Source organism: Schistocerca serialis, chromosome 5 (assembly GCF_023864345.2).
Source record: "Schistocerca serialis cubense isolate TAMUIC-IGC-003099 chromosome 5, iqSchSeri2.2, whole genome shotgun sequence".
Taxonomy (NCBI): Eukaryota; Metazoa; Arthropoda; class Insecta; order Orthoptera; family Acrididae; genus Schistocerca; species Schistocerca serialis.
The window spans coordinates 579,775,090-579,788,952 of NC_064642.1; the positions used below are offsets into that span (position 1 = coordinate 579,775,090).

The window sequence follows — 13,863 nt, forward strand, 5'->3', positions numbered from 1 at the left end:
GGTCTGATGGTAAGACCAGAGAGAGAGAGAGAGAGAGAGAGAGAGAGAGAGAGAGAGAGAGAGAGAGGAGGGGGTAGGTGCAAGGCTGCCATTGGGGGAGCAGTTCAACAGGGATCTTCCCTGCAATTCAGGTGGCCAAGAACAAGGTGAGGATATTGTCTGATGGTGTGAATTGTGCCAGGGCTCTCATCTTCTCTTTCGAAGTCCACACCATGTGTTCCACTTACCCATTGGACTGAGGTTGAAGTGTTACTGTTAGGTATCATATCCCACACTCTTCACAGGATCTGGAAAACTGAGCAGAGGAAAACTGGAGGGCCATAGTCTGAGTGACAGTTGGTGTTTGCCATTGTCATGGAGCCCTTGGGACAGATATACATAAATTTGGAGTACGAGTCTACCACAAACTACATCATCCAATGTAAGGAAGGACCAGCAAAGCTTTTGTGGAGGTACTCCCAAGGGCTCAATGGGGACAAGCATGAGAACACTTTGAGGGGTGCAGATTGCTATTGTGAACACTTTGTGCAAGACTTGACCTTGGCCTCGATGCTTGTGTTGATGGCTGTCCAGTGTGCCTGGTGGCGTCTGTTGCATGTGGGATACACACCAGTAATCTACATATAGGAAGACATGAACCGGGGTGCAGAGCCCGGGACATAACGACCCAAGGCAGATCAAGTTCAATTTGCTGCAGAGAACACCATCACAGAGTAACAGCTGGTTTTTCAAGGAAAAGGAATGTTCCGAGCCAGTCACGTTCCCCCACTTAGATATGTGGTGGCCACCCACATTTAACTCATTTAGTTACTGTACCAAGATTAGGATCTGCTCTTGTCTGGGCTGCAATCAGTGTAGCATCAAGGGGAAAGTCATGCAGGCCCAATGTAGAGTCTGAATCCAGGTGAAAGATGACAACTTGCTGGGTGTCAAATTCCAGATCAGGGCCAACTGGATGCTGGAACAAAGCATCAGAGTATGCGTGGTGTCTGGTTGGCTGAAAGATGATGTCATAGGTATTGGCCAGTAAGAGCAATACCTGATGCTGCAACCTTTGCGCTGTTCAGTCCAGGAGGCCAGAATGTGGCCCAAACTGTGTAAGCAATGGGTTGTTGTTATTCAGCAGCTAGAATTTGACACCTTACAAATAGGTGTGAAATTTCTTACTATGTAAGTGGTGTCCAGTGATTCTTTTGCAGTCCGGAACTAATTGCATTGGACAGCATTGAGTGTTTTGGGCATGAATGCAATATGATGTTCACAGCCATCCGTCTCCTTGTGGGACTGCACTGCCATGACCCCATGCTGCGAGGCATCTGTGGCAAGGAGAGCCATTTATGGTGAAAATGGGCAAGGCATGGTGCCAATTGGAGAGCCCATTGAAGTGTGAAAAAAGCTACGCCACAGTCCGGAGAGATAGCAAATTATGGAGGCGTTCATCATTTTATGCCTGTGTTGCTATGATGTCATCTAAATAATTGCAACTTGGAGGAATATCCTGTATTAGCTGCTCCATTGGCATGTCGGGAATACCAAAGGGCAGTCTGTTATACCTGTAGAGGCCAAAGAGTATGTTGAACAACATCAGATTCCAAAATTCCGGGTGCAGTGGCAGCTGTAAGTATGCCTCTGACAAATCGACCTGAGTATAACAGATACAGCTTTGTAACTTGGAAAACAAGTCTTACGCACGGGGAATGTGAAAAGTATTGATGACGACTTGGGCGTTAACAGACTTAAAACCATCACACAGGTGGAGTGAGCCATCTGTCTTTTTCATGATTACAAGGGGCAAAGCCCACTGGCTCAATGATACAGGGATAATCAACTTGAGGGCCTCCAACCTGTCCAGTTTTGTCTTAACTATGTCCAGCAGGACGTGCGGAATCAGGTGAGCCTACACGAAGCGAGGCACGGGCCCTGGTTTTAAAGGAATTTCTATGGTTACATCCACAGCCCATCCTGAACTGAGGGTAAACAGATCCAAATAAGAGGCATTCAGATTGTCAATGGTGTGAACTGGAATCACCGTGCAAACCACACACACACACACACACACACACTCTCTCTCTCTCTCTCTCTCTCTCTCTCTCTCTCTCTCTCTCTGAATTGGAAAACCCAAACTGTTTGAATACGTCTAACCAAAGATATTTTCCACAATAGCAGAATTAACAGTCAGAAAGGAAAGCTTTGTGAAATAGTTTTATTGGAGACTTCTATACCTAAAACACCATTCGCGCGCATGTCATGGCCACTCTCCAGTGAGAAGTCTTCAGCACAAGAGAATCTAATGCAGCATAGGTGGTAGTAGTCGTAAGAGAACTTGATCCACCTGAAAAGAAACTTCCAAACCACTCACTCGTAACATGATACCCAGTTTGACAGGTAGACCAGTAGCAGAACTGCTCAGTGTTTCAACAGAGTGCACTGCTTCAGGAGCAGAGCAGTGATGAAATCCTGTGAACAAGACTGAGAACCAGACTCCACATTGTACCCACGGTTCTGGGCGTTGGACAACCTACACACTTTCAGAATGTTTTGTGGGAGACAGCTTACAGAGCAGACACAACACAGTGTGCGAAGACCACATAAGAAAAAATCACCATTGCCAATCTTATTCGGTTGCCTTGTAATGCTGAACAAAAAACAAGTAGCCAATTGATGTGGGCAGCAGGAACGAGGATGTTGGTGGAAACACCAAAGACAAGAAGGTAGAGGATGCAGATTGGAATTCTATTAAGACAAAGAACACAGAAAATATTATGAAAATTAGTTACAAGAGAGAGAGTGTTCAGAGACACGGGAAGCATTGCTGTCCTGTTCATGTGCCTGAAGGCGGTTGCACCAGCACAGCTTGACGTGTTTACTGGAGCCACTGACACAAGAAAGTGTCTTCCTATTGTGCCTATGGAAAGTGTTTACTGTCTTACTGCTGGGGATGGCAGATGCAGTGGACTGAATCTCCCACTGGCTTTTGGTTTCGAGTGTGAAAACTTGAGAAATTTTAGGGACTTCATGTAAGGATGAATCCATAGGCCATGAAGGCTGGGAGTGAACTTCCGTGTCAGGTGAATGTCGGAGCAGGAAATCCCAAATGACGGAGCCAGCATATGATTGGTGACATTGCTAGATCTATCCCCCAACTAAGAATGTTTCAAGCATTATGAGCAGGGCCCACCAACCACCTTCAGATTTTGATGATCTAACACTCCAGTTAGACAGAATATGGCATGATATCCCGCAGGAAGACATGAACAATTCTGTCAATCAATGCCAAGCCGAATAACTGCCCTGCTTAAGGGCCAGAGGTGGAGCAAAGTGTTATTGACTTGCCAAATTTGTGAAACTCTGTCTCTTGAATAAATCATCCAGCTTTTCTGAAATTATAATCATTTGATCATCTATATATGTATGTAACACCTACCACTTTCCATCCCATTTGGATAATTCATTCATGGTGAGTCATTTTTATTGTCTTAGAATGTATGCTGCTGTAGTAAGGCCAACTGCTGTTGCTGTTGTTTCAGTAATTGTCGATCAAGAAGCCACTGTTCTTGCTGTTGTTGGAGCCACTGCTTCATGAATTCTGTGTCCAATATATTGATGTTGGAGCCACTGCTTCATGAATTCTGTGTCCAATATATTGATCTACTGAGAATTCAAAAAGACTTTATCACCACTTTAGAAGTTTACAGTTATGGGCACAATTTATTTGACTTATTAAACTGACACAGTAAAGTCAGTAACATATAAGTTCGATATCACACAAACAGGAGATAGCTGACCAGTATCAAAGTCCCGATCATACAGTGAACATTCCATCTAGTGAGAACACAAGAGAATAAGACACGCGCGCGCGCGCACACACACACACACACACACACACACACACACACACACACACACACACAGAGAGAGAGAGAGAGAGAGAGAGAGAGAGAGAGAGAGAGAGAGATACAGCTAGTTGAATTGTGCTCAATGTTTGATGTATGAGCTGCTTTGTGCCATGAGAAAAGTAAAATTGGATGCTAGTAAATTATTATTTGGCATGTGGCTGTAATTATCCACATTAAAATACCTGAAGATTAATTATCTGTCCTGTAAAACTGGTAACTTAATAAATAAAGGACACTGTGACACAGGTGGAATTTTATTTTGTGTGTTTAATAATGGCTGTGAATGTCTCCTAACATAGGTAAGCCTGTCTACCACTTGTATTCAGTGAGTGGTTTGTCTAACTCTAGACCATTACTTATATTCCACCCAGTATTTTCCATTCTGTTAACCTTTTTGCTGCTGTCGATGTGCTGTTTGCAGTCCGTACTGGGTCAGCTTTTTTTATGGGTGTAATGCTCACCATATGATGGTGCCTGTGCTGAGAGATGGCTTTCCGGCTGACGTGAAACACTTATCATCCAATTTTTTTTGCAAACTATTAGGTGAAAAAAATTTGATTTTTGTACATCTTACAGTCTGACATCTTCACTCAAAAGAGTTTGCAGAAGTAAAAACACATTGCATAAACTTTGCGTGTGGTTGATTTCAGCTCGTACATTGCAGTGAATGAAATGTAGCTGAGAGATTGAAATTTTATTTAAAATTGAGAGCAGAACAATATCTCGTTTCATTCTAAAGTTAGTGGGTTCTATATCTGATGGACAGTTGGGTGCGACATGTGCAGATTTGCTGACAGCTCTGAAATACTTATCATTAGTTTTTAAGAAAACAATTTGATGAGAAAAAAATGATTTTTTGCACATCTTACAGTCTGATGGTATCTTTGCATGATAGAGGGCTGAACTACTTTTTTTTTTTTTACATGCCACAGTTACTGTGCTGTATCAAATAAAGTAAAACATTATGTGAAATTTTAAATATTTTGTAGAGATAAAAACACATCGCATAAACTTGAATGTGATTGATTTTACCTCATACATTGCAGTGAGTGAAATGTAGATAAGATCTCGAAATTTTATTTAAAATTGAGAGTAGAAGGAGATTTCATTTTGTTCATGAGTTATTATGTTTTATATCCAAAGAACTGTTGCTTGTGATGTACCCATTCCCATCCTTGTGCAGTGCAGATCTTGTGGTCATAACAGTAGTCATATCTCAGGAATGATTCAGGATATTGATACGAGATTTTTTGTAGATGATAGCATGCAATGTGGCACATATGTTGTATGATAAATACTTGAAACTTTTTCATTCACTGAGATATGGAAGTAACTTGTCTTCAGCAGTGAGAGGTTGGTGGCTCAGAATGAATTCAGACATCCATAGCACTGTAGAAAAATCCAAGCAGCGCATATATACATGCCCACAACAGCAAAAGGGTTAAAAGTTTTGAGAAAAGAAGGAAAATCAGTAAGAGAAAAATAAGAATAGGAAAAGAGAAAAAATAACTGATGAGACACTGGGATATCAAGTTGAGGGAAACTAAATAATAATAATAATAATAATAATAATAATAATAATAATGATAATAGCAAATGGTACATAGCTTTTCAGCTGGAAGATAATGTATTAATTGAAAGACATACATGTGCAGTTGTTAATGATATGAAGCTGACTACCATCTAGTATCAGCAACAAAGAAGTTGTTAAGTTGTTCGCACTCTCTCTCTCTCTCTCTCTCTCTCTCTCTCTCTCTCTCTCTCTCTGGTAGCCCTGTGCCAGGCAATGTGAGTTCTTGTGCTCTCGTAAAGGTAAGTTATTTGTATTGTAATAACCGTTTAATACTCACTAAATATGTGTACTAGTATTTTTTAAGGTTACTATTAATGGTTCACTTTTCTTTACTTATTATTCCAGAAAATGCGAAAATATCATAGTCAGGTTGTGCAAAAAGATCGTGAAGCCAGGTGGTATCTGTATTTTTGTTTATGTTTTGGTGCAGGAAACTTAACGAATCCCATTTAATTGTTCTATTTTTCTTTCCAGCAGTTTAAGTAGAGTATGTCTATTCATTATTAGGTTAATATTTCTGGAAAGTAGCATAAATCTTAAGTTGTGTGCACGAATAGTTTATTTACATACCGTTTGCATACATTAAAGTTGCAGAACATTAAAAGTTACATTCTATTGTGAATAAGTTAATTAGCAGATACTCTAGTTATGCGAGTCCTGTGTTCTTGTTTTATTCAGAAGTAATTAAGTTTGTATGTTTTTCTTGTTTTATTTGGTAATAATTAACTTTTTATGTTATTCATACATCTGAAGCACTAACCAGTAGGCCTAATTTTTCTGGCTCATAAATAACAAAAACTCGTGTAGTGTAGTGTGTTAAGTGATATAATTCTACTTTTAAGTGTTGAAACTGTGTGTCAATGTATGATAACTGGTAAGTGTGGATGTAGGATAGTCAGACAGGGATTTAGTATTTGTGGATTGTGGGTTGGAGTTTCACTTGGGTGACTGTAGTAGAGAATGAAGCTCTCCCATGGAACTGTAGGCTCTGCAAAAAAAGACTAGAATCTATGAATGAGAGGAAAAGATTTGTACTCTTCAGGCTGAATTAAAACATATGTGAAATTTGAACTAGACAGGTCGAAGGGGAAAAAATATCACGGGAACTGGGTATAGATAACAAGCAATTGGGTGAATGGGGAACAGCTCTTAAATTACTTCTACATTTGAGCTTACAGTATCAAGTAAATTTGACTTGTTAAGTGAAATAGGAGAGGATGCAGTAGGATGCATCAGACTTTTAGCAAAGTAACAAAGTGTAAGTCGGGTTTGAAAGAGAGTAGGAAGTAAAGAGTGTTTGTTACTAGGTAGTTACCATGTCAGAGGTGAAGGCCAGATGGTCCATGACAAATTAGGAACAGAGTACCAGGTCACAATTATTGTGAAGCTAACTGCTAGCCTTAGCCAGCTGGCAGAGGACTTAAGGAAATTGTCCAAATATTTTTAACAAAGAGGATCAGGTTACCGTAGTAGGTGGAGCAAGGAACAATCTAACTAATGGCATTAATTACGCCATTGTGGATGACATGTATGAAATAGGATTAGCAACTCCACATGCAAATGTGAGTTACGTTGAGGTCCTACAGTGCCATGACCATACCTGGCATAACACTGCTGTGAACTGTATGAACACGGAGTTGAGCAGGCTGCTGCTGACTGAAATGAAATCTCACATGAGTGCAGTACCTGTTGTTACAATTGGGAGATGGGAATATAAGACACACAGCCTATACCCAAATAGGAGAGGGAAAGATAAGATGGCTGACCTTATTGCAGAAAATGTTCGGGGGGTCTGCAGTCACGTAAAGCAAGATACGTGTGGCTACTAATGTCAGAGAGGTACCTTGTTTAGATTAAAATCAGTATTCAGACACCCTGCTTAAAACGGAAGATCTCCACAAAATACTTAGGAATACACAGAAAAGTGAGGTAGCTTATTTCATCAAAATACTAGAAGATGTAGTAATGTGGTAGAAGAGCTTCTTGCCTGGTTGGAAAATTTAAAGAGCTCTGAGAAAATAGACATCCTGCACCTACCTGAGCACCACACGACCACAGGGTTAGATAGGTTACAAATAAAAGATAACAGTCTAGCATCTTACTCTTGCAGAACTAATACGGGAAAAGGAGGATTTGTTACATATATTTAGATGGAACCAAGTTCAAAAACATTGAGACAAGTAATTTTTGTAGTGACCAACACATAGAAGTGTGTGCTTGTGAACTAATACTGAAAAATAGTTATTTTTTATTGCAACTGTAGGAAATTTTGAAATGTTTAAGAGAAATTATGATTCTGTTGTATGCTGTCTGTCAGACAGCAACAAACAGTTAACTATGTGTTGATTTCAATGTAGATATTCTAAAAGCTAATGATAGGAAAAATGATCAGGAAACTATGGTATAAAACTTGTGAATGGCTGATACAAAAGCTGTTTATATGCATTATATAGCTTGAGTGTGCCATCAGAACGATTTTAAATTGCTGTCTAATACCTCAAATCTCTATTCTTGATGACTTATTGTCTTGCTACTTTGTTTTGGTGGTCCATACGCTCTGTGCTAATGCATTCCTCAAACATCCAATTCTTCTGGACTACATTCTATCTTGCAAGGAATGCTAAATGAAAGATTGCATCTTCTCTGCTCCGAGCTACGAAATGACATCGAATGAACTCTTGTTTATTTTAAACTTAATTACTTGTCATTAACGAATACTACAGTAGCTGAAATAGGCTAGCTACATCAATGGTGACAGACATCGTTTGTTAAAATGCATCTGACTTAAAGGTTGTACAGACAGTCAGGCGGTATATTAAAAGGTAATTACATTGTCGCTGGGCTATGTATTCTGGCAGTCCATGACACCTTCAACTGAAGTCATCATGGTGTAAACATGCACACCCAGATAGTAGACACTGCACATTCATCACCAACATACCTCGGCCCTCACATAGAATCTGTGCCAATATAAAATGGCATGAACCATCACTAATTTTGCCTTACACATTATTTCTACCTATTTCGCCCCATCACGATCATCTTCTAGTGGGACAATTCTTCGTCGTGGACCAATTCTTCGTAGTGGACCAGGATATTTGCCAAAACATCCTGATACACTACAAAAACTTATTTGGATCTTACAGTTTGATCTCAGTGATGTACCTTCTGACACAGGTGGATAAAGACCGCAGGACTCTACTTGATGATGTTTCCTTTGGTGAAGCTCAAAGCAAGAAAATAACCATACACCTAGTAACAAATGCTCTCTTTGATCATGATGCACAATTATGAGTTAGGATAAATAAAACTGTGCCTTACAGTATTGATACCCCTCAGTGGAAATCAGTTAGACTAATTAATGACTCCCAGACAAATATTTTAAAGAATATTTTACAAGAGATAACCTGGGATGAAATTTATAATGAACTTATTCCATGATAAATTCATAACATGCTTTGAAAATAGCTCCCTATGTAAGCTAATGAGAAAGTGCTTAAACCATATGTCTCTAGAGAGAGTAAAGTATCTTATGAAAGAAAAAGGTAAATATATTTGATGACAAGAACAATTAGAGATCCTGCAGTAGCTGCACACTACTAAAAGTACTCAAAATTATGGAGAAAAATTATCAAAAATCAAGAAACATGCACATAACTTTCAGAAGTTAGTAATTCTGACAACAGACTTAAGGCCATATGGAATGTAGTGAAATGAACACAGGAAACTGGCCACAGAACGGTATAACATCAATATTGAACTGAATGGTATTAATGAAGAGTCATAGGTAGCAAATGTATTAAATAATCATATCTTAACTATAGTAGAAAGTATAGGGACAAACAGTTCAAGAGAAAAATTACAGCAGTAAGTTGAAAAAGTAACTCTCATAAAATTCAGTCATATTGAATGTTTCACATACTTCACCATTTGAAATTAAGAAAATTATACATTCTTTAAAAAATATAAGCTCATGTGGATTTGGTGGTTGTATATTCAAGATTTGTTCCCATGTAATAAGCCCTGTATTACCTGAAATATGTTATGTGTCACTAACTCCAGGCATTTTTCCAGATAGCCTGAAATAATGCTGTTGTCAAAACCCACTTTAGCAAAGTGATAGTTGAGATGTCAGTAACTACTGACGTGTTACACACTGACATCATTTATCAAAATTTTGGAGGAGAATAGTATCTCTCCTGAGCAGCAATAATATCCTCAGCACATATATATGAAGGTAGTATCTGTTCCCGAAAGAACAGATACCATTGATGATCGTGCAGCTTCCCTAGAATGAAATGATAATTACATCGAGCGTGCAAGGGATAAGTTCCTGCAGGCGCACTGTCCTTTGTTCCCTCAGTGGCTCAGATGCATTGAGCGTCTATCATGTAAGCAGGAGATCCTGGGTTTGAGGCCTGGTCGGAGCATACATTTTCACCATGTCCCCAATGGTGTATATCAATGCCTGTTTGCAGCTAGGGGTGTTGATTTAATTATCATTTCATTCCAGGGAAGCTGTAACAGATACTACCTTCATATATAATTAAAATATGGCTACCCGGCCATTGACCTTCTTGTGCAAATGCACACGCTATGCTCCAGCTTGTACAGGATGTGGTAGATTAATCTGACACGAGTAATGAGTGTGATGGGCAAACATCTATTGGGCGCACTACAAATGTAGTGGTGTGGACATGTTGGGAATGTGGGTCTCACGGGGAGCGTGCAAGGGATAAGTCCCTGCAGGTGCACTATCCTCTGTGCCCTCGGTGGCTCAGAAGGATAGAGCATCTGCCATGTAAGCATGAGATCCCGGGTTTGAGTGCCAGTCGGGGCACACATTTTCACCAAGTCCCCAGTGATGTATATCAACACCTGTTTGCATCTATGGTGTCGATTTAATTATCATTTCCTCAGCAAATCACAGTTTGTAGTTCAGAAGGGTTTTTATACTGAGAATGCCATTTCCATGTTCGCTCACCAAATTTTACATACATTAAATAACAAAATAGTGCTGGTTGGTATTTTATGCGACGTATCTAAGACATTTGACTGTGTGAAACACAGTATTCTCCAATATAAACTGATGTTTTGTGGGATTGATGGTTTAGCCAACCAATGGGTAATGTCATATCTAATTGAAAGAATGCAGAAAATTGTGCGTGGTAATTCAACCAATGCAATAAGAGGAGATTTGTCTGACTGGGGAGAAATACATCATAATGGGTTTCCCAAAGCTCAATCTTAAGTCCACTGTTGCTCCTCATATATGTAACATCTTCCGTCTAATATACAACAGGCAGAATTAGTTCTCAAAATGAATTTTTCATTCTGCAGCGGAGTGTGCACTGATATGTAACTTCCTGGCAGATAAAAACTGTGTACCAGACAGAATCGAACTTGGGACATTTGCCTTTCATGGGCAAGTTCTGCACCAACTGAGTTACCAGAGCACGACTCTCGTGATAATGTTGGTTGAATTACTAAGTACAGTTTTCTGCATTCTTTTGGTTGCCTACATCATTAATCCTGTGAAACTTCAGTGTATCTAGGAGAATGTTGTGATTCACACAGTCAAATGCGTTGGAAAGGTGCATGATATGATAATACTATTGAACACAGAATCATGAACGATGATGATGATGATGATGATGATGATGATGATGATGGATATCATCATCATCATCGTTCTCATACTTCGAAAACACTATTATCTACTACTGATTGTAAAATTAATACTTCACCTCATCCACGGTTTGGACAAGATTCACAATTACAAACTGCTCTAATGGCATCTCTTAACAATACAAATCATTTATCCTGAACACTCTGTAAGCAGAATTTTTTCTCTCTGTTAACATTCCAGGAGTAAACCCTCGTTGCAGTCCATAGAACATGTATAACATTGTTTTTCACTAGCAGTGGCCATTAAATGCGCGCATTCGTAAATTATTCAAACCGTACATAATCTTTACGGGTATACTGTAGGGGTAACTCATCTCTAAGAAAGAAAATCTTCACTGTTCGAAAATGTACTGTAAGAAAAATATGTGGTGCTCACCCATAATCACCTTGTAGACATCTACTTAAGGAGTTGGGTATTCTGACTACTGTTTCACAGTGTATATTTATTCCCTCATGAAGTTTGTTGTAAATAATCCACTGCACTTCAAAAGGAACTATGATGTACATAACTACAGTACGAAAAGGAAAAATGACATTCATTACTCTGCATTAAAGTTGTCTTTAGCACAAAAAGGGGTGCACAAAGATGCATAATTGATATAAAATGTCTGACAGATAGCAAAGCAGAATTTGAAAACAAACTGAAAAAGTTTCTGTTTGACATATACTTCTATTCCTTGTATTATAGTAATGTGCAAAAGATCGTTGGTAGGAATTGCTAACTCTTATGTGTATATTTAATAATAATAATAATAATAATAATAATAATTATTATTATTATTATTATTATTATTACTACTATTATTATTATAAATACAAAAATAAACTTGTTAATGATCGGCATGATGGCATATTTACAGAATAATTTGTGATGTGAATGTAAAATGACTTGTTCCACAAAATTAAGATTTATTGTGCAGATGATCCATGGAACATAAGACAAGCTAAATAAATGGGGGTGTAATACGTTCACAGCTAAATATATACTTCGCAAGCCACAGTATAGTGTGCAGCCGAGGCTACTTTGTATCATTATTAGCAATTTTCTGTTTTGTTGAACCCACATATTGAGTGAGGGGAAGAAATGACTGTCTATATGCTTCAGTGTGTACCTTAGTCTCTCTTATTTAATTCTCTTCATACAGTAAAACAGCAGAATTGTCACTTAGTCTTCCTCACATACCAGTTCTCTAAATTTATCCACCAGGGTTCTCTCAGAATGTCACTTTTTCTCATGAAGATTTTCAGTTAAGCTTAAGCCTATCTGTTACTTATTTATATGGGCTAAATGGATGTGTTAAAGCCACAGCAATCAGTTTCTGAGTAATTACTGCATTATCTTATAATGGTCCAAGGATGATTCTTCCTGTAGGCAGCAGCTACATCAGAAAACATTTTGTAAGTGCTGCTTACTCTGTTTGATAAATTCTTATTTATGTCAAGAACTTTTGCAATTCTATTACATTTCCTTGGGATACACTCAATGTTGTTTTCATTTCTGCTGAACATTCACCATCCCACGTACCATACTAAATATTTGTATAAAATACTTCGAGCCATTTGCATATATGTGTGGATACACCATAAGAATATAGATTGGTCATTAGTTGATAATGCTGTACAGCGTTGAGTGCCTTACAGAAATTTAAGAAGGCAAAATCTGTCTTTAACCTGCTTCTCTTATTTGCAAGATCCTGTGCCTGAGTAATGAATGTCATGTTTAATGTTAGTAGTTTTTCCGGAACCTATACATAATCTCAGCTTCTAATTCTCCTGCAGTGATCAATATTGGTCTGTAATTCTGCGCATCTCTTCCTCTTTTTCTTTCTTTTTTCTTAGTTTGGTTATTGTGGAAGATATGCACAGTTTTTTGGTTAGTGTTGTAACAGTACTGATGACTTAAGATTCCTTTCTTACTGCTGAGTTTATCTGCCTCCATTGTGGGTGTGTGTGGGGGAGGGGGGGACGACGCGCGCGCACACCAGCTTAAACTTATCAAGCTTTCAATGTATAGCGATGAATGTTTGTAAAGGAACACAGATGAGAGTGAATGGTTATTTGACAACAAAGTAAAGAAACATATTAACCATAGGAACTTCACATTTATGAGGGAAATGTAGTATATTAGTGCTCTGTGTGAAAAGAATTCAATTAACTTTTGCTGGTTAAAAACTGTGTGTGTATAAACATGCATAAAATAGAAGTTATTTTTGATCTGTGACATATTACAGACAGGCAAATGTTTTACCTTGAGATGTTAGTACATGCCATATGAGTGAGTGAAATGACTGTTGATTTTTTTTATAATTACATTACTTATTGCAATTGGTATCCCAATCTCACAGATTTAACAACACACTTATGCTATATTGTGTAAGTGATGGAACCTTTTTAACCACCATAGGCTGTCAGTTTTATTCCTTTAACGTACCATGCATATAAATTACATTGAAGGAATAAAACTGATGGCATATGGTGGTTAACATAGTTCCTTCATTTAGATAACACATTCAGGTTGTGAACCCTTGCATAAAGAAATTACAGCTGTGCTGTGTTAATCAGTCTAACATTTGTGTTATTGTAGTTAAATGAGCTGCATATAATTACTATTTCAGGAGTGTCGTGACCCAAATAGACATCACTGGCTCCTAGAGCTTTTGATGAAGGATCCATTCAGAGATGAAGCGTCTTTCATTCAGTGCGGGT

At 38.5% G+C, this 13,863-nt stretch overlaps 1 protein-coding gene across 1 annotated transcript in view; it reads left to right on the top strand.

Annotated features, from left to right (window-relative positions):
* The window catches only part of LOC126480677 (proteasome activator complex subunit 4-like), a 215,911-nt gene that overhangs the window by 147,181 nt on the left and 54,867 nt on the right, over positions 1–13,863 (top strand). Inside the window, exon 26 of the mRNA XM_050103901.1 lies at positions 13,773–13,861. Coding sequence (XP_049959858.1) covers positions 13,773–13,861 — 89 coding nt within the window. The remainder of the gene's footprint in view (positions 1–13,772; positions 13,862–13,863) is intronic.